The sequence below is a fragment of the Manacus vitellinus genome, unplaced genomic scaffold (genome assembly GCF_001715985.3).
Source record: "Manacus vitellinus isolate BGI_N305 unplaced genomic scaffold, ASM171598v3 scaffold_7_pilon, whole genome shotgun sequence".
In the NCBI taxonomy this organism is placed as follows: Eukaryota; Metazoa; Chordata; class Aves; order Passeriformes; family Pipridae; genus Manacus; species Manacus vitellinus.
Window position 1 is genome coordinate 26574999 of NW_021940813.1, and position 25683 is coordinate 26600681.

At 41.7% G+C, this 25683-nt stretch overlaps 1 protein-coding gene across 1 annotated transcript in view; it reads right to left on the bottom strand.

Moving 5' to 3' along the window:
* Positions 1-7504: 7504 nt before the first annotated feature.
* MAP4K4 (mitogen-activated protein kinase kinase kinase kinase 4) overlaps positions 7505-25683 on the bottom strand; it is a 171824-nt gene continuing 153645 nt past the window's right edge. Inside the window, exons 26-32 of the mRNA XM_029964800.1 lie at positions 25334-25477; positions 18408-18542; positions 15422-15522; positions 14546-14695; positions 13557-13716; positions 11473-11612; positions 7505-10723 (exon numbers count right to left, since the gene is read on the bottom strand). Of these exons, the coding sequence (XP_029820660.1) occupies positions 10640-10723; positions 11473-11612; positions 13557-13716; positions 14546-14695; positions 15422-15522; positions 18408-18542; positions 25334-25477 (914 nt within the window). The 3' untranslated portion in view covers positions 7505-10639. The remainder of the gene's footprint in view (positions 10724-11472; positions 11613-13556; positions 13717-14545; positions 14696-15421; positions 15523-18407; positions 18543-25333; positions 25478-25683) is intronic.

Here is a 25683-nt window from a genome sequence, read left to right on the forward strand (position 1 = left end):
GTTTCCCCCAGATGGTGGCACCCAGCTTGGTAAGCCCCAAGGTGCAGCACCAGGTGCAAAGCCTCACCAGCCCCCCCAGACTCCATGTCCTCCAGCTGTGGGGAGTATCCAACCCCAGCTCCACTGGCATGCAGTCCCTGGCATATCTACTCCTTCTCTTAGGATTGTCAAGAGAAGTCTTGTATATTTGGCCTTGCCATGCAAACATCTCGCAGATAGTAGCAAATCACATCTTCCTCCTCCCAGTGCTGTTATCCCAAAGAAATGGGAAGACCTAAGAGCCATTTTTAGCCTTTCAGCAACAGGAATGAGAACACCATGGTCTTCATGACTAGAAACAAAACTGAAGCTAAAAGGGTTGGTACTGTTTACAGAAATGGGGTAAAAAGGGAACAACTTCACTTTATTAATTTTTGTTGCCTCTTGCTCTTTTTTCTGCTCTCCATGGTGGAGCTGACAGGGAAACAGGCATGGCATGGCTCACTAGGGCCAGCCCTCAGGGTCACCAGAGGGTCTCTCATCCCAGCCTAGGCTACCCGCTGTGGCAGTCCCACATAAGGAGACCACCAAAACACACAGGCCTAAGAGTACTTTACCACCTTCCACAAAGAGGGCCAGCAAACGTCCAGGTGGGCTTACTGGGCTGTCCAGCCCTTCCCCCCAGCAGTAGCAACAAAGAGTCTGGTGAAGGAGGTTTGTCTGCCTTGCAGGAACAGATATGAGCAGATTCAGGCACAGGGATGTCTGGGAGGGCCGTCTGCTCCCTTGCTTTGGTGCATACAGGAACTCACAGATGTGTCTGGAAGTATCTGAACTGAGATCACTGGCTGTATTAGGGTCATGGGGTGCACAAAAATTAGAGAGCAGAAGATGGAGCTCACCACCAGTAGAAAGTAGCTCTCTGTTGCTCATCTTCTCACAGTTCACCCAAATCAATCTGAATTAACTTTCATTGTCCTGAGGTATTCGGAGTGTGGTTGACTTTAGAGAGCAACAGAGGTTTCCAGATTGCTTCTGGTTTACACTCCATCCAAGTTCCTGCAGAATCCAGATGCAGAGATTTCACTTCCAGACAATTTTCTTACTGGGAAAAACCCATAAAGGAACACTTCTACTGTTAGTTGCTTTCTAGACCCTCCATTCTGATTGGTCTTTTAAAAACAAATAATCTGCTGCAGTGAATCTCAGCTGCAAACTGATCCCAGCGGATCAATATATTGGAGTGATTTCAGTTAAGAACCCAAATTGTGAGATATTCTCTGCAATGGTGTAAAAAACAGTACTGAATAATGCTCTTTTTCATTCTTAGACATATGTGCATGTGCCACAAGGAACACAATGAGTTCTGCTCCTTTCACCTCTATGCTGTAGCATGAGGGGTTGTGCCCAACTCCCATGCCATCAGAGATGCAATTATTTGCTCTTTAAAAGCTCCCAAATGGAATTTGTGGGAAAATGTATTTTGTACTGTCTTCACAAAATAAATATCAAGGTATGCATCTTTAGGCAGAAGACACATGTTTAAAGGCAGTGAATAAATCCTCTTCTAAAGACAAGTATGAGAAACAGGTAATAGAGATCAGGGTCCCACAGTAGGCACTGGTGTTACAGCATAGCACTATCACCCTTTTTCCTCATTTTCAGCCTAAACCTCCCTTTATTCTACTGGGCACATTTTTCCTTAGAAAACAACCAGCTCTAATTAACAGTTATCTGACACTAGCTCTCTTTTCCATCAGTGGGCTGAAGACATAGCCCATAACATAATGATATACTGGTGGTTATTACAGTAAGCAAAATATTACAGTTATTAGAAAATAAGAAATTAGTTTTGACCAAATACTGCAATGTCTTCCTTTGATGTTTCCTGAAACAAAATGCTCTTTAAATTTTCTTCCATAAAAAAATATAACCTTTTGTTTCTTATTTCAAGTTAGGATAATAGAAAAAAAATGCTTCTAATGATACCACTCCCTCAATAGGAATGCAGACAATTTCATTAGTATTTATGAAGTGTACTAAATTGATATAATTTATGAAAAAACAAGTGCTTCACATGATATCAAGATATACATAAGGCTCCAAATTAATTAATGAGGATAAAGACAGTTTTTAAACACTTTCATGAGGACCATCTGTTGTAGAGTGAATACGCTCTTCAAGAAAAGTCTATAAATGTAATCAAATGCTGAGCAGTAGGAGGTGTCTGGATTAAGTTAGGAACATTAAACCCCAGTATTTTCCAAATTTTCAGCATCTTTTAAAAATCCTTTGTTAAAAGGTTTGCATTACAACATTTACTGGTTAGGTTCCACATGGCAGTACACAAACACACACAACAGATGACAAGCCCTACACTGAGGAGTTTAGCATTAAGGCAAAAATGCTAAAACCCCTGATGGGATCTAGGTACCTAAACCCAAGCACGGAGTTCTCGTCCAGACATCCCCACCTCCCTGGGAACACCAACATTTCTTCTGCAGCAGCTGGAAGCCAGTCAGAATACCAAAGGGCATCCAGGTTTTAGGGACTCTGAGTAATCACACTGCAAATACCACTACCTTGGGTGATCCATAGAGAGACAGTGCCAGGAGCACACCTAGAATTCATTTCCTTGCTCCTTAGTGCACGATACCACGCAATACAGGCAAAGTTATCCTCTATCTTCATTTCGTGTTGTCACTTCTAACACCTGAGTTTGTACACTGGTACCAGTAAGGAGTTTCTCCCCAGCTGCAAAGTCTTCAGTACCTTCAGACGGAGAGAGGGTGGCCCACTGCCTTCCTGGCTCATCATTTGTAATCCACTGCCATCTCAGGTCTGTGATTTCATGAGCAGAACTACCGATCCTTCACGCACCACACCTGTTCATGGAGCAGATGCTCACCTGACAATTTTACAAGGGCCCTTTTAAGGCAAGGTGACACCAATGAGCGTTTGTCTCAATTTTGTAAAGGGTAGCTTTTTAAGAGCTGATTTCCAGGTTCCACCATCCCAGCACTGCAGACTGAACCAAGAACGATAATAGCCACTCCAAGTGGTGCCATCCTTGCTCTGAATTGGATTACCAATTTACCAAACCCCTTCATCTTTAACATGTGAAGAACTGTTGGAACCTGATTGCTGGCTTCTGTGATTGGCAGTGGGCATGAGTTTATGCACCTCACCAAACAAGAGTTTAAATGATGCCACTGAACAGCTGTGTGACGTGAAATCAATCACTTCATAAAAATCCCTGGTGTTTTCTCTAGTAAAACTAAGATCTGTCCCACTGGCACATTTTGAAAAGCACTAAAAAAATGTTTTTATCTGAATGGCAGATAATAGATGAATTCATGCTTAACTTTCCATTTTATTCCATTATTCCATTTTAAAAAATTAGTTTAAAAAATCTATCATAGCAGCACAGTAATGATAATTGCAGTTTAATTACCCATAACTGATTCTTTATGCCCTGAAATAATTTATTCTCCTTTTATCCTTGTCTTTGATATCCATTAGAGTCATTACAACTGTGAGTCTATAATTACATACTTTGCATTTTAACAGTCTATGCCAGTTTGTGCTCTCTTCTTATCTCTCAGCTAATTTCATTACCAAAACATCAAGAAAATTTCCATATGAATTTTCCAGAAGTTCTTGCAATTTGACTGAGGTAGGTCTAGCACTTAATGAAGCCCAGAGAGACAGTTCTTAGGAAAGAGCTTCTGTTTGTGCCCACCAGTCTGGCTTTACCAGCTGCTCTGCTCTGTGTAGGCTGCACCATGATAGGATCTTCAGTAGGAAGTCTGTCTTCAGGTTTGGGATTACATTTCGGCAACAGGTGGAGGTTAGGACACAACTAAGTGCTTGGGAGAAGAGAGGTTAGATTGTGCCCATCATGTTTGAAGATAAAACAAATGCTTAACCCTGCAATGGGGTTGAAAAAGCTCTTGACAAGGCTCTTCTAGGAGGACCCAGGTCCACTTTCTGCCTGGTGGCACCACCAGTAGAAGACATGGGGTTTCCAAAAACCAGGACTTCTCCTTGTTGCAAGTAGGCATGCTTTATGCCAACTAATACGCACATGTATCCTTAGCAGGGGTAGGAAATTTGGTAAAATCATTGCAAGAAAACAGAAGAGGAAAATGTGCATTCCCTCTTCGCTTCTGCTCTCCCACAGATCTCGCCTTGCTAATGGCTTCCTGTCTGAATTGCCAAAGTTTAGTCAGCATCAGCATCTGGCCCAGAAATGTGACTCTGTGGATCACACTCTATTGCCTTCATCAAACATCAGGGACACATCCATATCTGAAGGGGTCGAGATGGTTTAATGGTTGAGCTGAAGGATCTTAAACTAAAACCTGTTTTCTTACTATCTCTGACTCACTAAAAGCTCCTAAACACACCATTTACTCTCTTCTGTCTTTCAGCTTTACCTGTTTGTAAGAATAGAGTCTTGCTACTATACTGACGAGACTCAACCAAAAACTGTCTGTAACTTCCTGGTGACAAGAGTCGACACAAACAGTATTTTACAATCCCTTTGCTCCAACAATTGTTTGAGAGCCCAGAAAGCATTTTCTCCATGGCTAACATGGCCTGGGCAAAATTGCTTGGGAGATGCAAATAGTAAAATAAAATGGAAGTGCGGTAATGCCTTTTAAGGGACTAATTATGCTGAACGACAAACATGAGGTTGTGAAATAAAAATTTCACACAGAGGGTAAATAAAATCTGAGTTGTATACAGCAGTTGGAGCAAATTAATCTGACTTTCCTGTGCCACATATTTACCCCATAGAATCACAAGAGCTTGAGAATAAAACATTAAAAGTGAATTTCCTGTTAGAATATAACAAAGGAAAAAAACCCGTCATTTCCTCAGCTGGAAAGGGCATACTTTGATTGAGTCAGGGATTTCAACGAAACACCTTCCTCCCTCCTTCTCTCCAGAGTTTATTATTGTTTAGACCAAGAGTGAGATAAACCAGAGGTAAGGAGAGTAAGATGATCAGTATTTCTAGAATGGAGCTTTTACCCTTTAGCATGTGCTGCACGAAGCCACACCATCACAGAGTGAAAATGAAGTGATCTGATGTTCTCCTTTAATTCCCCCAACCAGTAACCTCCACAGCAGTCCAAGTGGCTGTAACAGCTATGCTGTTTTTGGCCTCACCCTCTGTTTTCACACTTCCCCGAGCAGCACTAACACTGTAGTGTGTTAAAAAAGACTTGGAAAAAAAAGGTTAAGTCAAAAGAAGACAGTTGTTACCAGCCTTCCCACCTTTAACATGTTGGAAATAGGCCAACAGCTGGGTGCTGGCTCAGCAGTGAATTTGTGCCTATTGGGAGACAGCTACATCCAACACTTTTACAGCTGCTGGGCACACATGGCTCTTTGAACTTGCATCCCTTACACGTACCAATATAGTCCAACAGGCAGGGGACACCCCTCATATACAGCCAAAATCCTGGTCATAAAGCATGTTCCTCATGTGCTAAAAGAAGTCTTCTCACAGTTAAGTTCCCTTCCAGGATTGTTTCCCTGCTGGACCATTTGGAATTGCAAGTCAAAGTAAGAGTCAGAAGCAAGTAAACCAGGCTGGCCATGTCAAGTGCTTATTGAATACTGCTTAAGCAGCATGGCACAACTCAGTGCAAGTATTTCTTCAGTGATCCTGGAAGAAGAGAGAAAACAGCTTTGGGCTGAGATACCAGAGATCACAAAGCACTGGATCCTAAGGCGGAAATGAAATGCATTCACATTACTATAAGTGTATTTGTTGCCACGGACCATTTTGACACAGCAGATTCCCTTGCTGAATGCACAGTGCTGAGTCGTCTCTCTGTCACTGGCTCCTTTCTTGCATTTGAAGTTTCTCCAACTTCAGTCTCTTTTCAGTACTATTACAGTCCTCATTCCAGACCACGACATGATTACAAGTAGAAGAATTAACAAGCTCTCTGCACAAAAGATAGCGGCCCACAAAACTAGACTTTCCCTCTTTCATATACAATCCTAATGCTCTAGCACATGCCTTTTAGCAGAGCAACCTGCTGGAAAGGACTGGCTCTTGTAACTTTTCTAATTTTGATTTTTGTTACTTCAATCTCCTGGGTAAGTGTTCTGCACTTTTCTTTACTAATATTTAACTTATATATTTAAAAGCTTTGTTAAAAAATTGTTTCAAGTGATTCTTTTGAAGTTTGATCATTTCTTTCTCTGTTTTGACTACTGCAGTTGCTAATTTTTAAGATGTACATGTTCCTTTGCTGCACTGTTTGTTATCTTCTGTCCCACAGACACCTCTCCTTCCCTCATGAAGTACAAATGTGGGTCTCTCTCATCACTACCACCTACACAAGTCCCATAGAGGAATGAGATCTGCTGCTTGGTTTCCAATGCTCTTTTTTTTTTATTTCTTCCTTCCTGTAAATCACCATAATTGTGCCTTTCTTCACAAGAGCATGAAGGATTTTTCCCTGTTCTCCATTGCCTCCGCCAGTGCCCACTGTGAAGCTCACACCTGGCGTTGCTGCTTTCAGTTACTTACTGCATACTGGAATGAGCATCACCTCACATCTGTCTTCATGGCTAGATACAGTGCTCATTCAATTACACCTAAGCATGTTTAACTCAGGGAAGTCTTCAAAGAGTCAAGAATGACTGAGGAAAACCAGCAGCTCTGAAGCAGCGACTGGAGCAGAGCCAGCAGGAGCCTGACCAGCAGTTGGCTGGTCCTCATAGTTTTTTAAGCTCAGTCAGTATTTATCCTTGCAGAAGCAGAAAAGCTGTGAGGCTTGAGGATTTCAGATACCTTTGTCCATAGGAAGCAAGTGAAACCCTGAAACATTTTTCAACTTACACCACATCCCATGCCTTCCACAGATGAGAGTACAAGGAAAGGCAGGGGCCCAGGAGAGTAGACTTCTTCCTCTTCACACAGCCTAGTCAGAAGGAAATGTCTACTGCTTATCTCCACTTCAAAAAACAGACACAGCCTGTGGTGGAAAAACATGGGCAAAGCCCAGCAGAAATCCCGAGGGCGAAAAGAGTGACTATGACTCAGAAAGCCTGGTTTTTTTGAAGCCGTGTTTTCATGCCACACAAGGATTTGGCTCCAGACTCCTGTTCATTGCACTCTTGACAATAAGGAAGGTCAGCTCACAAAAAACACATGCCTGAAGGCGGTGTGGCAGGAGGGCATGTTCACAATGCACCCAAGCTCACCTTGTGCAACTTCTTTCTGAAACACCAGACTTTCATTCCCGTTTCTAAGATTTTCACTTTCTCTTTAAAAGGAAAACTGCAATTCTCAAAAGAGCAACTGCATGAGGAGATGGGGCTTTATGGAAAAAAAAAAGAACAAAAAAAGCCCTCAAAACCCCACATTTAAAGTCAAAGTCTCTAAAATTATGAGATTTGACAATAAGGCTTTCATTCTTATGGTAACATGCAACTATGCAACATGCAGCTTGATTTCTGCAGCCAGTAGATATTCAAAATACTTTCCACATACAAGAGGTGTCAATTTGACTTTATTTAAGGAAAAACGGGGAAAAAACAGTAATTTCCATAATACACAGAAGACAAGTTAGATAGCACTGCAAAAAAAGGCTGAGTGTTTTACTTGTCACCAGTCTGCTTTGCAGCTCTACGATTAGTAATTTTAATGCAGTTTGTCATTTTGTATTATTGTTTAGCAACTTTATAATCAGCAGAGTTTGGGGTTATAAATCACAAAAAGTGTACTACTACTACTATGAAAAACTAAAAAACCCACAAAAATCACTTTCAAATAAACCATAAATATGTGATGCACATTAGTGTAACAAAACCATTTTTGTAAACATTTTCTCCAACATAACATGTGCATAAGATAAAAAATGAAAACACTGCAGTCATACAAGTTAGGGTTACTTTGACTTAAAGATACAGAAAATTATTACTTATTAAAGCTTAAAACTAAACCTAGGAGCTTTTCTTTTCTTCTTTGCTTACAAAAGCACTGTTTGAAGAGTTCGATGTTAGTATACGTAGTGGTTTTGTAATACTGTTTTTACCTTGCCATGTTGGCACTTCTGCAGAGGCAGAAGCTGCCAGGCGGGCAGACCCACTGAAGGAAGGAGAGTTCCACCCTCCTTCAGAGCCACAAAACTTCAACAGCACATATCCATGACCTGGGCATCCCTACAGCACTGGAGCATCTTCCTCTAGGTGAATAGCATCAGCTTTCAAGGACTAAGTTAATTTTGACCACATAGCACTGGAAGATTTAAATCACGCAGACTGACATTCGATCGAATCAGCTTCGGCAAACTACACTACAGGGCAGCTCTGTGATTACACCCATGTCTACCATCACGTTGCATTTCCAAGTCCCCTTTAGTTCATTATAGTACAAAAGGTTGATCGTTCTTCTGACTGACCACATCGGGCCTGAAAAGAACACATCCTTCACCTTCAACGCTATCCAAAAGTCATACAATTAAAAAAAAATAGTTCTAGGTATTCCTCCGCCAGCAAATGTAAGGCTTTCTTGAGTTTTGATTTTTTTTTGGGGGGGTGGGGGAGTGGGATTGCTGTGTGCACACACATGCGCTGGAGGTAACGCATTTACCGCTTGCTTTTCAACCATTTACGATGTTCGAAGGAGAGTCTTCAGCAGCAGCGCTGACTGGGGTTGAAGGATTTACAGCAGTCAGATTTGACACCAAAAGAAGGGTCTGTTGAGTCTGAGCTTTGCACACTGGGTGCTCTTGGCTCTTAATTGATTGTGTGACCAGTCACTTGAGCCATTGGCTTGACTGAATTGAAGAATACATATTTAAAAAGCCCTACCTGTCATGCCATGAAGGAAAGTTAACCGCAGCAGAAGACAAAGCCCATGAAACACTGAGAGCCTGTTCACTGAATGAACAGCTTAAGGCAGCTGTCAACAAAGTACCCCACCAAAGGAATTAAGGAAAAAAAAAAGAAAACAAAAAGGAGAATGGCTGAATCGTGACACTGTGCATTATTACACCAAAAGATTATTATACACTCAAGATTTCTCAAGTAATGAACATGTAGCCATTAAACAAATTATTACTCTCAAGACATTTATTACAAATGTCAGAACTTATGCATAAAATAAAACTGACTTAAAATAAAAAAAAAAAAGAAAGAAAAAAGCCAGAGCTGGGATCTTACATCTAAACACAGGTATACGCTGTTTTTATGAATAAGCAGTATTAACTACATTCTTAAAAGAGTTTTAGTGCATTGCATTCTTAAAAAAGAAAAACATCACCGCCCCAAAATGTTTCTTACAACATTTAACAATTTATAGAACTAGCCTAGTTACTTTTACCTGCCTGTTACTAAGCCCACATGTTAGAAGAGTGAAATCTCTGGTTTTAGGCTAAATTCAGAGTTCTATTAAGGATGAAACTGGTTTAAAAAATGCTTGCTTCACCAAATTTTGTAAGCGAATTACATTAATCAGTGTCTCACTGCCATACCGCTACCACTATTGCCCCAACGGACTACTCTCTCCTCCTGCTGAAACTTGCTATGCAATAACAGTCAGAAACCTTTCAATCTGGTAGTTTTGGTATTAAGATTAAATTAGACATTAACGGTTTTCTTCTAAAAACGTATAAACTAAACCACCTCTTTTATTTTATGCATTAAAAACAATGAGGTAGGCACAAAAAATAAACATATGTAGTTTGGATTTTATTTCTCTCTTTTTTTCTTTTTTTTTCCTTTTTTTTTTTTTTTTTTTTTTCTGCGAGTGCAGACTGTGGTAAAACTGTTGTTGCACTTCTAGGTTTAAACAAAAATTAAACCTTTAACTGAGGCAGTGCTAATACTGTGACATAACCAAGTTCTGGCCTAACACAGAATCGTTATAGAAAATGAATTTTTTTTTCCTTTTTTTTTTTTTAATCATCTGCACATGTTTCAGGCAACACCTGGTACACAGAAAATGACTAAAGTTATTGGCCAGGCCAAAATAAAACTGCAGAAACAAAAAATCCTAAGAATTCCACCCCGAGTCCCTTCCCACCCTCCCTGTCCCCCAAGAAGAAGTTATCCTAGTCACTGTGTCTTTCACATTTTATAAATATTAACTTCTTAAAACCTGCACCTTCCTCTTTGTCCACATTGTCACATTACAAAAAAGAAATGTCAATTAAATACATTGTTAACATTACTAGACTAGATCTGCCCTCTGTTTCAGCCAGTCTGACTCTCTACACCACTTGTCACCTTCTCTTGCCTGCCTCCTGTCCACTCAACAAACAGCATGTTCATGGTAAGCCTGGTTTGTTTTTCTTCCTTTTTCCCCCCTTCTCTGTTTTAACACTAACAATCTGAGTCCTTCAAAGCCTAGGAATCCTGGAGCTGAAGGGAAAGAAGACCTGTAGCTTTCTAGTGTGATCCCGAATCTCAAAGACATTGTAGCACCTGATGGCAATATCTTTACAGCACCAGCTGCGTCGCAGCCTCAGTTGAAAAACATAAAGAAACCTAACACCAGTGATGCCTGCACACACATTTACACAGAGTGCTGCACTAGTGCAGGTCTGTACTCCAGTTGAAAATAATTCCAAGTTATGAAGATCTCAGGCTCTGGATGTCAGCAATTCCTCTCCAAATCCCACCACTTCTACCAGCTCAGAAGAGAAGTCCTGCCAAGGGTCATAAAATAGACTTGACTACTTCCACCTGACCGTACGGAGGCAAAGAAAACCTGTAAAGAAAAGAGATTGGCAAATTCAACAGGTAGGACAGCAGTGGCTCTAATTTGCCTTCACTATCCCCAATATTGGCAGTGCAATTGCTGTGTCTGGTGGGGATGGAGTTGACGCTCTTCACAGCAGCCTGTATGGTGCTGGGCTTTGCATCTGTGGTTAAACAGTGTTGCTAACACACCGGTGTTTTGGCTGCTGCTGAACAACACTTGCACAGCATCAAGGCTTTCTCTCCAGCCCACTCACCCCTAAAAGACCAGTGGGCTGGGATGGGCAAGGGGCTGGGAGGGCACAGTGCTGGGACAGTTGACCCAAACTGACCAAAGCGATGTCCCATAACATGCAGCGTCATGCGCAGCAATAAAAGCCCAGGGAAAGGGAGAGGACAGGAGGGACGTTGTGGTGATGACATTTGCCTTCCCAAACAAGCATTACATGTGGAAAGCATCTGGACCTCCGCCTGCCAGTGGGAGGTTGCGTATTAACTCTTTATTTTGCCTGGCTTGCAAGCGCAGTCTTTGCTGTCTTATTAAGTTGACTATATGTCAATCTACGAGTCTTCTTTCCATTTCTTTCTTCCAATCTACCGTTCTACCATTTTCTTTCCATTCCATGGGAGAGAGGGGAGAGAGCTTGAGGTTTGGGTGGGTGTTTGGCTGCTGGTCAAGGTCAACCCAACCCAAGTACCCAATCAAAGTACACGTTTATGATCTTGGCAACTAACTTGGGGAGGGGGGCTGGAACATACCTTGTCATTGCGTTCACACAAGAATTTGAGTCTTTGTGCCCTTTTGTGCATGAACACACCATCCAAGTGTCCAGTTTCCACGGATCGTATTTCTATAGCTTTTTCTCCCCAGCCCATGATCTGGTTAGACCGGATGTATGCTTTGGAAAGAAAACAGCACATTAGGACAAGTAGAAAGCAACATGGAGGAACACAAAAAGCAAGGAACATATTGACACATTCTAGTAAAATTACCTGCATGTGTGTATTATAGCTACACACATATTCAGAGTACTATTTCTGTCCTCAGAACATTCATGACACCTAAAAATGCTTTTTTTTAAAATTTCCTTTGTGTGTTTTCTGTGTCAGTTATGTACTTCTTCCCTGAGCATTCATGACACAAAAGGGAACTTTATAATCCTTAATTAGATGGAGGGAACATTTAGTTTTTACACAGGCTTCTTCTCACAAGTTTGGCAAAGAAACAGGTTAATTAGGTGTTGACTAGGAGAAAGCAGAAGCTAAGGTTTAAATAGACTAGTCCAGTAGGCCTGCAGTATCAGCTCTCTGTCTTACAGTGTTATTTTCCCTCCCTGAAGGAGTTAGTCAGCAAAAACACAGAGAGTAAGAGGGAGAAATACTTCAAAAACTGATCTCCTTGAGAAAGCCAACTGGTCTGAAAAGCATTCTGTATACCTCAAAAAAGGTTCACATTAAGCTCTCAAAGCAGGACTATTATTATTTGACATACTGCTTTCCTTTGTGTATAAATAAAGCAACAAATCAAACATTTTTCCATATGAATGGCACAGGGGAACACAGATCAGTAATAGCATGAGGAAAAAAATCTGCTCTTGATAGCAGGAAGAAAATTAAATAAAAAGAAAAGTCACCAGCATTATGAAAAAGTATATTCAAAAAGCAATTCAACGGATAGTCTTAAGGAATGCTGTCAAAAATAACATATGGGAACTTAATGAAGACTAAGCTGTTACCCCTGATTCGCATGCACACGTAACAGAAAAATAAAAATAACTTCTTAGCCATCAAAATTTAAAAATATTTAATTTTTCAGTACTTCCGTTTGATATCATTTTTTTCATATTAACTTTCAGTGAAATTAAGTCAAATTATCTCCTACAGTATAATGTACACCAATAACATTGCACATGCCATCACGATGAAAAACTATCTATTTTTAAATATGCCACTAGTGCTAACTGGGCCAAATAATTTCCAAAATTGTCAGATGAGATGTTCAGATGGTGTCGGCCGCCTCAATCTCATTTACTTCACAAACATTCCAGTCTCCAAAGGCTCTGGAATTTGCCATCTGATAAATTCTGCTTGCTTTTAGATCTAGTCAAGAGTTAATCACAAGATTGAACATGCTGTGCATAAGACTTCTTTAAATTTCCTCCTCCACTGTTGTTCCTGTTGCTCAGACAGCTATCAGCAGTCATCTCCCGATATACGCATCCATTCCACAGCACCTAAAACGCAGTGTGCTTGCCCAACAAAAGGAAGGTGTGACCACAGCCCATGCTACACTCTGCACTGAAATACAGCAGCACAAGCAGTAAGAGAGATCCTGGTGTGTACTTGTGTCCATAAAAAATAAGCACCCATTGTACTACACTCATTCCTCCCCCTCTCAAAACAACTGGAGAGATGAGGGAGAATTGTGCTAGGACAGATGAGCAATCTACAGGTGAATAAGCAGACCCACCAAATGAGATACACATTTTGTTATCTATATAGAATTACCCATAACATTTTAGTCATCTGCCACCTTACAGTTTTTAGACTGAAAGGTTTCCACAACTTTGTGGCTGTCTAGAAAAAAGTCTGCAGCAGCCTACAGAGGTCATGGTGAGTTTTTCAATCATGAACTCCACAACTTTTGGATTTTGCTCATAAAAACTTCAGCACAAAACAGATCCATATGATTACTCTTCACTTTGTGCAGCTGTTTTCCAGGAATAATACAGCAATGACTTCAGATGCAGAAGCAGCAAACTCGATGCTCCTTCCTCCTGCCCACGTGAACACACTCACGGTCCCTAACAGCACATTGTATATGGTTTGCCAGAGGCACTTACCAACTGAAGTTGGCATTTCTCCCCACTGCAGAACCACATCCTTGGTTATCCTTCCATATGTGTTGACATAAACTCCTTCATCCTCGTAGCAGACCAATAGCTCCATCCCATCCGTGTTTGGGAGAATGATGATTGCATGAGGTTGGATACTACTCTGGATCTACAGAGACAGAAGTGAAGAGGAATCTTTTGTTTTAATATTGCAGAGCCTGCGCTAGAAGAAAGGGCTGAATGATTTTTTCGGCTTTCACATTAGGGATTCATAGAATGGCTTGGGCTGGAAGGGACTTTCAAGATCCTCTAATTCCAAATTCACTCATTTTAGAAGTGCTAGATCTGCTCCCCTCAAGCTACACAGCCTACACAGTGACCAAGACCTGTAAAAACCCTTGGAGCACAAATCCTCTCATCTTAAAGCAGACATCTAAAACCAGGGAAAATCAATTTCTCTGTAGGTGTGCCTTTTTTTTTTCAATGGGCAGAAAGGGAATCTGGGGCAAGCAGCCCTGATGCAGACCTCAGACCTCTGCACTGCATTGAACAGTGCTTGGGGTGGCCCATCTGACACCTCTGAGTACAATGAACAACAGGAAACCGTGGCAGCTAAGGTCACCTGGGCTTTGCTAACCCTGTTGAAACTCATCAGTGGGCTGTTGTGTCATTTTTGCTGCTGGGCATTTGCAATGAGCTTGGCCATTTAGCTGCTAGCCCTGAAACTGTCATGTTGGTCCACATCGGATCTGAGTGGGCAATTCCCAACCATAGAGACATTCTGGCCATGAGGAAAGGTCTGACATTGAGGCACAAACCCCTAAGCACGCATGGCTGCGTCTGCTTAAGACTTGTCCACCCAATACACCACTGCAAGCATTTGGCAGTGACCCACAGGGACTGCCTGACATATTGGTCATTTGAGGAAAGGAAGGGGTGGGGGGCAAGGGGGCTGATATACCAGAAAGAAAAAACCCAACCCCAGCAGCAGCTCTTACATGTGTTGGTAGATAAATATCATAGACCGATCCTGAATCCACATCAACGGCATGGAAACCAGCGCAGGAGCCATAGATCACTTTTAGTCTCTGACCCTCTTCTACGGTTAGATCCACCAGCAATGGCTTATGTACCAGTTCTCCAAACGACTGTGAGACAAGCATCAGAGAGATTTACTTAACTGCTTAGAACAACAATGGGCTTTATAAAAACAGGCTCGAATGCACACATTATGGGTTTATTCCTCCACATGCCTCTGGTCCCCAGCCACCAGACCAGTTAGGCTAACATATCTCTCATGGACAAGGACAGATTACTCTGCAGACTGCTACATTTCAATCACCTAAACTATTTTATGTGGGGTTTACTTGGTCTGTTTGCTTTTTTAATAAAAACTGTTTTCTCCAAAGTTCAGGGTAATTTGACACTCCTGTAGTACTTACTCCAATCTGCACAACGAACAGTAACTGTCTGTAAATCAGTCTGGCAATTATATCAAGCCATCTAACTTCTTTCCTGCAGCATTCAAAAAAAATCCCATAACAATGCTGAGTATCACTTCATAACTTGTTCTGCTCAGACAAAGAACTTTAGACTCAATACACTTCTCTCTGCCTCGTGTTTTATTTACAGAGAGATCAAACAAAAAGTTGTGATATTATGTCATTACTAGTTTATGTTTGGTCACAATTCAGACCTTTAAGTACTGCCTCTTAGAACTAAAATAACTCCTAAATTAATATAATACCAAGTTTGTGGACATTTACCAAAGAACTTGTAATATGGCCATGATAAAATGTCATAACATTTTCATAATAGGGATAGCTGCAAGCGGCTATGAGAAAATCCTACATATGGTTGAAATATACTGTTACCTTAAAGGCCATAAATTTATGGTATGGCTTTGGTGCCCATGCATAGACTTCCACAGAACTCTTCAATGCAATTACCAAGAACTTGATTCTTTCATATTTTACTGAAATTAAAGAAAACAAGAAAGAATTCAGCAGTAATTCTAAAGTCATTCCAATTACTTCAAGAAAGCAGAAAATTTATGTAAGTATGAAGAAATACTGTCATTTTGAGGACTTAGCAACACTGCATTTTAGGACTGCTAATTCTATGTAGTTAAGAATGTTGATACATTTATGCCACAAAAGTCATTATTAGTAATTGAACATGTCACCATATTTAGAATTACCTAGTCAGTACACACTTATTTACACTTATTTTTTTCCACATTGGACAGTGCTAATTCATCAAGACAAGAAAATGAGTTTTCAGATAGGGACATTCCAATAAAAGAAGGCTGTGACTGTAGAAGAGTGTATTGGCAGTTCCAGTCACAGCACCGATACTGTTACTTTGAGCTGATGGCAAAATTCCCCAGAGATAGGAAGAAAAAAAGAAATTTAAAAAAATAAGAAACAACCCAATTTCAACAGCAAAAGGCAAGTTTGATAATGGAGAATTTTCCTTTGTCCCTAAAGTCTGAGATAACTCATTTGAGAAAAAGGAAAAAAAATCCACTTCACTTATCAGAAATAAAGTGTCATTACATAGTGAGCCACAGATGCTCAAATACATCTCTGTTGCCTCATTCAAACTGCTGGCTAAATTAACCATCAGAAAAGGTCTGTTCTGGACATTCCAGAAGTATTGCTGGATCTGTATTTCCAGCTACCATCTGGATTTGGGAAGGAACAAATCATGCAGACTTACAGATATTTAAGTTTGTTTACGTGTTTCCAGCATTCTTTCCCATTTCCACAAGGAAAGAAAAAAAAATTAGCATTATTTAGATGATAGTGCAACCTTTTTAGCCCAAGTTTTAGAGGAATATAACACTTCTCCAAAACAATGTATAATTCCATGCACCTTCACCTTCTGCCATTATATCTCTCAACCAAAACTAGTTTTGAAACAGATTAGGAGTGAAGAACTCGAAACTTGTGAGAACACTTCTTTAATGAATGCTATTTTAATGTCTTTTAGACACCCTACTTCTGTACGAGCCTGCAGTTATTTTCTCTTGGTAAGCAACAGGTAGACCAAGCTAATATTTGCTTTTTTTTACTGTGCAGGAAAGCAAGACTACTGAATTAGAAGTGTTAAAGGACTTGACACTTTTTCAACAGACAAAAATGTCTCTAAACTTCCACAGCTGTACTGAGTAAAACAGAGCTTTTGTTCAGTCTTGTCTTGCTTACAAGACTTCCTGGAATTTTTTTCGGGGGGAAGAGAGGGTGTTGAACAAAACCACCTTATCTGTGAAAGTGGACATTTGATAATACTCATTCTTTGCTCTGGATGCTATCTGGGAATTCACCCAAATCTTAAGTTTCAAAAGAGCAATTTATCATTTAGAGGAGCCAAAAGTTGCCTGAAGCAACTGAAATCCATAAATACCACTTCACCCTTATGTCTGAGACCCCTGTTGCATCAAAGAGACAAGGAAGTGATCAGTGCCAGCTGCCTTGGTGACAGCGTCCAGACTGCGAACCCAACTATTGGCAGAGCTCTCCTTCTTGGGAACTGAAGCAGAGCTGTCAAAGAGCCCTCTCACTACCTGAAGAAGTCTACTGTATTTCTGTGGTTCAGAGGGAAGTTCAGTGCCAGGCTGCAGCCCAGCATAACAAACCTCTCTTCAACTGGAAGAGAATGCTCTTTGTTTCAGATGCTTCCCTGCTGGAAAGCCTCCTTTCAATAGCTGTTGATGTATTGTTAACAGGCCACTTTATTATGCTGCTGACACCCTGGGGTATGATACCAGAGCAGTGCATTATTACTTGTTTTCGGGGTCAAGCTCCGGTTCAGCAGTCACTTACTGCCACTGCTATTGATTACGCCCCATTAGCAGATTTCTCCAAGAGCACATGCATGACAGGAGGAGACTGAGAACAGTTTGATTGCTGGTGTTCCACACTGACTGACACAGATGGAAAGGAACTGAGGTGGCTCTTGGGAGAAAATCAAATCAAAGGCAACATCCAGTGCCCCTTAGGATGCACCATGAAACTGAAGCAGGAGCAAGAGCTCTTGGTTCATATCCCCACCTGCAGGGCAGCAGGCTCACTGCATACTCCACTGGCTGTGAATGCTGCATGTCTTTCACTAGCTTTGGTGGAAGTTTCTATAGCCAAATCCATTTAAATTACTTAAAACCACTCAAAGGGCACCTGCCTAGTGAAAATACTCTTCATCCTGTAACTCTACTGCAATGAATCTGAGACAGCATTAGGGAATTTCGTGAGCTTAGAGGAATCGATGAATCATCTTGAAGTTAAACACATGCTTCTGTTTCCAGATACCCTCCCAAACCTCGTGCATTAGTTGGGCTTCCTTTCTCCTCCAATGCCTTTTTTTTTCCTTTCAATTTTTTCTCCCCCAGTATTTAAAATCTACATTAAAGAGAGACTTTTTTCAATCTATTCCAGCTTGTAAATTCACCACGGTAAAAGATCAGGGAAACTTGTTGGTGAAGAGAACTGTTGCTGGGGACAAGAGTCTCTCTGTTATTTAAAGGGTCTAAGAGAGATGGTGAAATATTACCAGTCCTCACTGCCTGTATCAGCACCTTCTAGAAGCTGTATCCATTACGGGAAGCAGACAGACGGGGATTTGCACCCTCTCCAGCTCACAGCCCATCATCCCATCACAAAACCTCTCTCATCATCTCAATTTAACCCCATAACTTGCCATCTATTCTGGTGCTTTGCCAGCAAAATTCACCTTGAGGAATAGGTAAGACAGCTGCAAATAAAACCAACCAAACCTTAAACCTAGTAGCTACATGCACTGTAGTTCTCTTTCTCAGCCATCTTTTATCCTGACTATTTGATTACTGTATTTGCTACTCACCAACTTTATAGTGCACACAGCCTTCCAAGTCGCCCACCGTTGTCCAGCCCTGTTTCTTTTCTACTTCAGGGTCGTTGTGAAGAATTTTATTTCTTAACCAGGACAAATAGTAAACTCGCAACTTGTTCTTCTTACCTGGTCGCAAAATGAAACAAATTGGTTTATCTCCACAGGAAGATACTTACAAAAAGCCCTGCCCAGGCAAACAGAAAGCCCTGCAGAGTAAACCAAAATAATAATGAAGCAGAAAATTCTGCAACCACAGAAATCTCCCTCCGTTTTTATGTCCACAACAGCTTCACTCCAGACTCCACCCAGACAAATGCTTTACTGTAAGCAATGACAGAGACACATGGCAATACCACATGAACATAAATGACAAAATCAAGGGAACAGCTCTTTGGCTGTCTGGTTCTTAGGACATAAACAACTTTCATTAAAAGAGGGCTGTACTCCCACAACAAAAGCATCAGAAAGTCATGCACTGAGATGAAATATATATATATGTATATATATATACACACACATATACATATATACATATATATACATATACATATATAAATATACATATATATCTATCTCTATCTATCTATCTATCTATCTATCTATATATATATCTGAGTCAGAATGGCTCTTTTTGGCACAAAACTGTAGGAGAGCAGCAGGATGGAATATGAGACCTGAAACTATCTATACAGCTATCAGAAGGACAAGGACTGGATTGAAAGGAGGAAGTACAAGTGAAGAAGAATATGGATATGATATTTTTACAAACTTATGGATATGTATTTTTACAAACTGTACAAACTTTTCCCAGTTAGTGATCAGGACATTTCCCTCCCTTGTATCATTCTCAGAGACAAACTGTTTGAGTTTTAATAAGATTGTTCATGGCATAAATTTCATTACTGAACCACTTTATATGAGTTCTGTAGTAACAATGTACAATACTGGAAATTACTGTGAGGGAATTTCACGTGGCTCATGCAAACTTCATCTGCTTGCTAAAAGCTGATGACTGCCTTATCAGCAGCCCTTCCTTTGTGCTGCAAGAGGTGTAATATTTATCAGGCTGTACACAGAAACTGAGAGGTGTTTCTTCTCCACAGGTGAGAGAAGCTACTTGCATTGTCAGTTGAAGATAGGGCAGCCTGGGCATCTGCAACGTCATCAAAATATTGTGCAGACTCTTAACTCTCAATATGAGAAGGCCTCTTTGAATGCAAAGCAAGGGTCATGATAAACTTTATCAGTAATTTTTTAACAACTAAGGGCCTACAAAGCTGAACTAGTGAGAAGGTGGCCCTAAATGCACATATTCAAAGTTGCATTCTCCTTCCCCCAGCTCTTTGCTGCTCGAAATCATTACAGTTCTGCAGATGAAACTGTGAGCGAGGAAGGGAGAACATCCCTGCTTTGACTGCGAGTCATTTAATAAGGCTCCATGAGTTCTCTGTGGAAGGAAAGGAAACAAGAGATGGGACCGTACTTGTCACTGTAGTAGCTCCATGCTTGTGCTTCACCAGCCATGATGAGGTGGCCACGTGACTGTAGAGAATGTTTCATGGCTCTCAGAGGTAAGAGGTGACCTGTACCACAGCCACTGCTGGGCTGGGGTGACACAGCCAAGTGACACAGCACTGGTCTATGCTGCAGAAAGCTGTGACCTGTCAAGATGGTCTATCTGGCAGCCTTCCAGCCAGACCCAGTTACAGAGTTCAGCTAATGTCTTTAACTTGTCTTCTAAGTTTTCACATGATGCCTACTGATGGATCAGTTCATGGAGCTGGCTGCTTGGGGATCCTGGAGGCAGCAGGACATGAGGCCCAAGCATTGAGACCATCCTGCTGTGCCCAGCCAGCTCCACCTGGGGGTCCTGGAGCTGGCACAGACCCGCTATCCTGACGGCAGGGCATCCCCTAACAGAGCTGGGCTCGCCAGAAAAAGAATCTAAGGGCTGGGGTAGCACACGGGTGTCTTGGTTTGAGCTGCGCCCCCCAGGAGCCGGGGGGCCTAGAGGTGATTGGTCCCAGGAGAGTTCCCCCTGAGGGACCAGTTGGAGCTGCTTTTTTTCGCTCCCATGAAAATTAGATATCAACAACAGCCAAAGTTGTTGGCAGAGTGTCGGAGTGTGTGGCTGTGTGTGTCTGAGAGGGTGTGAGAGTTGAGGAGTGGTAGGGTCCCCCCCCCAGAACTTGGGGGTGGGCCCTGGGCCCCACAGCCCTGGTTAAGCCAGGGCTTAAGGTAGCGTGGAGTGTTGTGAGGGAGAGAGATAGACTCACAACCATGAGGTAAGAGGGAGAGAGGCAGGTCCCTCACGAGGGGGCCAAGCCCTCTTCCCCACCCCCCCCCCCCCAGCTAGACTGCAGGGCTTGGGGCAGTTATAACTGGACTGAGTACCCTGTAGCCAAGGCGAGGGGGCTTTCTTTTTCTTCCCCAACTGCCTGGGAAGGCGGTGGTGTGGATTTAAGGCAGGCAAGGCACTGGAGCCGAGCCAAGAGATGGGTCAGCGAGGTTCTGTTGCCGGGAAAAACAGTTGCGATTCGTTGCAACAGTTGGGAGAACTCCAGGCAGAAATTGGAGACGGGCCAGAGAGGGTTCGGAGGTGCTCTACATTGGGTTTGGACATGGACTACCGAAACTGGAACCTGCAGCAGCTAAAGAAGAATGAGAGAGCCAAACAAGCAGGTTTTTTCTGGGTAAGGACTTTAAAACTATTTGGGGTAAAAAGAACTGAGCAGAGACCCAGAGCCTGCAACCTGGAGGGTGAGAACGGAACATCTTACCCCTGGGAGGAAACCTTCATGAAACCAGGGAGGAAGGACTCAGCATTGACTCCCTGGACCTTTTGTGATGAAGATCCTGATGGCACAAGCTGTTTCCCTTGCAGCTCAGGATAGGACCTCAGTATGAAGTTAAGGGTTGGTGGGGGGGTTTCAACCCCTTCCCTGATACCCCAATGAGAGAGAGACTTTTCACTATCGCTCTGAAGACTTCTCCTGAACTGATGGGGGAGGGTCCAAGGGGTGGTAGCAGCTGTGTTAATACTGTATATATAATTGCTTTTTAGTTTGTATAGTATTTATTTTGTATAGTAATAAATTGTATATATTCCCTTCCCCTATACTGAGTTGTGCCTGCCTGAAAACTTCTCTTCAGTGTTGAGGTAAAGTGGGGGGAAGCTTGGAAATTGGATTTTTGGAGCTCTCAAACCGTGACAAGGGGGAAGCACAGCTTGCAAACAGGCTGCTCCATGGACTCCAGCACAAGGCACTGCATTACAAAGATACACGATCTAAAAGATCTTTTTATGATTATCAGGATGGGTAAGGGTAGGAAGAAAAGAGGAAGTGGTTTCAAAGTAAAAAATCTGTTCACCAAGCTTAAATTTAAAGTGGAGCTGGAGACCTGATTGCAAATATGGGACCTGATACTTAATTTTAAAAGCTCTTCTGTTCCAATGGCTTGCAATGAAATGTGAAGTAACATTGCACTGTCCTTTGTTTATCTCCATTACAAATGAGACTGTAGATTTGGCAGTAAATGAGCACTCTGATTTATTGCCTGACTTCATATTGACTAAGACATGTTTCATAAAAGGATAAAACCCTACCACTCCTGTAGCTTTCCCAGGATTTGGAGAAGGGACTAGAGCATGAAACAGTCCCCAAAAGTCCCACATCTGACCAAGAAGAGGTCCTTCCATGAAAACACTGCAAACGATAGCCACAAGGGCACTTTCGGAAACGTGGAAAAATAGGAAACGTAGACCAGACCAGAAGCCACTTCAGTTCTGGGCAAGAAAGAGTTCAGAGGGCTCAAGGTCAGTACAAGGCACCAAATGTTCTGAAAACCATCGTGAGTCCCTGTTCACCAGGAGACGAATTCTGCTTTAGATATTTTCAAGGCTGTAGCTTTCCCAGTAGCTTAGTCAACCTTGAAGACTCAGAACAAACAGTACACATGGGAATTTCCCAGCACGTGGTTAATTTTTTTTAAATTCTGGTTTATATGATGTGCACCAGCGTATTTCTGTCCAACCAGAAACATTTTTCAAAACAGAGAAATATACGAAGTGTGTTCCCATTGTGTTTTTGTGTCTAGACCACAGGGAAAAGTCACAAGACAGGAAATTCCTCTGCCTTTCTGCAGCCTGACATGAAAAGAGCAAGACTGATTAGTTATATAAGTATGGCTATGCATGTATTTCAACAAGTCATGGTGCTCTTAATGTTTGCATTCAGAGTGGGGGGATTAGATCCTTCTCTTCGTAAAGTTCTACCAGTCAGTTTAAACAGCTCTCAAAAATCTGGTTTTTTTTATTTTCTTGGGGACGATCTAAGAAAGAAAACTCGGCTCAAGCCATCAAATGAACATATCAGCAAGAGAATTCTTCGAGAACTCCCAGCTTGGATTCTCCCACAGACATAGTTTTAAATGTAAAGTCCCTTTTCCTATACTGAGTTTTTGTTTTTGTTGTCTCTATGGTTTGTAATTATTAAGCAGACAGATTCCAACCAGTTCTTCTACTCTGTCATCTCTTCCTACATTCCTAGTGCCACTGTCTGCCAGTGGGACTGGCAAAACCCCCAGGGAGCCACAACAGGAGTGTGTTCTGTATGCACGTTGCCGCTCTCACCTCCAGTGTTTTTATCACCCTCCACTGTATCACCTGAGCAGCCGAAACTATGCTTTTGCCTCTCAACAGTATGAGCTGAAGAACCAATCAACTACTTTCTTTTACCTGCAAAGCTTTCTTGTACCAGTTCTAGCAGGCTCAGTATCTCAGTATCAAAAGCCTTGTTGTCAAAAAGTTTTGTATTTCAGCTATAAATTGGGTCAAGAATTGATTTCATGTTTTCAAACTCAAGAGCGTATATTAAAAGCAATTTTAGGTGACAATCCTTTCAAAATCCTAACATTACAACTTCGTCACATGACGTGGTGACGCCTTTCAAATCCCACCACCAACAGCACATCACTTTCCAAAAAATTAAAGGCAACATAAGGCTGAGTGCACACAGTGAGCTGAATAATGCTCCCAGTGAAGTTGTAGCAGTCCTGAGACACAGCTCAGAGGCAGTTCCATAACCAATCTGTCAAAACATACCACTTGCAGAAACACAATGTCATTTCAGCATTCCAGTTTTGGTTGGAGAGGTGAAGCAACTCAGTGCAAATAAAAAGATACTTAGGGAAGTCATGCATGAGGGTAATAAAAACTGAGAAGTGTAGGACTGAAGGCAAAAGCACGATATAAGAGGGAACTTGGGCATAACAGCATTATGGCTTCACTGAGTATGCTCCCCCAGCCCTGCCTTTCAGTGGTCAAGGATGTTTCTTTCCTATTTCGTACTCCATAAAACTCCTCGTACCTCCCATAAAACACAGGAGATGGGACAAAGGCATAAAACAGACAAAAATCAGCTGATTTCCTAAGGGTTAATGTAGCATGTCTCCACAGAGGAAGCAATAGTTTTGAAAGAAACAAAGAAAACGGATGTGTCGGGGTACTCCAATTGCGACTGACGCAAAGATAAAAAAACCTAAAACAATTATACACAAGACTGAATCACAGACATTTGTCGACTGTGTAGGGTATGTTTCAAACCAACAGATTTCACACAAGTTGGATTATACAATATTTTTGTTTACAAGGTCTGCTACAGAATAAACTCTATCAAATGGTGCCTTTCAAACAGCTTGTATTTTAACATACAGACATCAAAAGGACACACAGCAGGTTGTGTATTTTTAAACACTGCTTGATTCATTTTTTTATATACAGCATAGCTATAGCTGTAGTTGAGAATGTAGTAAGCAACAAGCCAATAAAATTCAGTTGTTCCAGACAGAAACAAGTCCTGTGTTGATGACATGAGCATGGGCACAATTCTTTGGACCCATGGTAGCACACTGCTAATGCATTAAATTCCATTAAATTATCTAGGTGTGTGTCCTTTTGCACAAGTGTTGGGAGACCCAAAGAGCTCCTCCAGTGGACTCAGAGAGGTTCCAGAGCCTCAACAAAATTTAGATGGGTCTGAACAACAACAGAGGGAACACTGTAAGAAACCTTATTTAACATCCTCTCCCAGTCACACACATGCAACATCGCAAAGACTGATTTTCCAAACAAACTAAAATAAAAGGAAGGTAAATGGCTGAACAACACCTGTGAAAAAAGACTAACAGTGCACCACATCAAGCTGCCTAACAGCAGGATAACCTTATGCAATAACTCTCTGGAGCCAAAGAGTCTGGAACCTCAAGCTTCATATAACACGTTTTTCATCAGCGCACACAAAACAAACACAGCAATCACCACCACCCTTCATCTCCCGTTCCTTTGCCATCTACAAGTTGCATCCAGTGAGAGACCAGGCCAAAAGCTGCACTGATCTCACCCTGGGAATTTCCATTCCATGTACACACTGTACCCCTCACTCTCAAACACAAACTCTTACTGCACATCACACCAAAAGCAAGAGCTCTTCCCATTCTACTGTTTTTAACACAGAAGAAAGATGTCTTTAAACCCAAGCAGCAAATTGTGTTTTGGTTATAAAGAGGTCAGGTTGAAAGCAGTTATGAAAGAGGGAAAGAATGCCACTTTCACAAAGCATTAACTTCCAGCTCTCATATACTGAAGAAGCAAACAAAGACAGACATTTCCCCCAATCCTGTGCAGCACTTTTAAAGGTCACCCTACAGAAGGAAGGACAGGGGGTAAGCAGGCACGGGTGTTGTGTAGAAAATGATTAAGTTGCAGAAATAAACTGTAGACTCAGAGAGGTGAAATGATGGAAAACCCACTGACTTCAGTCAAGTCTGGACTTCCCCCTCAAAAGGCTGCCAAGAAAAGCTTTCTGTTATGCCATGACAGATGGAGGAAAAATATAACGTTAAACAGTCAACTTTACCAGAAATTGTCACCAAGACATTCAGGCCTTCAAGTACATCCATTTGCTGGAATCGTCTTCGATTGATGAGCGGATAAACCTTCCCCTGCCCACTTCTATCTAGGAGCATCAGACCGCTTTCAGTGCCCACTAACAAGTTCACTCCTAGAAGAAATAAAACCAAAGATCCAAGTTAGTAGCCACATTTTCCACATATTCTGATGAACTGATGATTGATATAGCAACTGTCTTGTTTGAAGCAGGTCTAACCACTGCTGGATGGGTCTCAGTTGCCTGCAGCCTAAAAGATCTCACGATGTAGAGGCTGTCAACATTACCTGCCCACAGTGACTACTGACAACAAACCATCC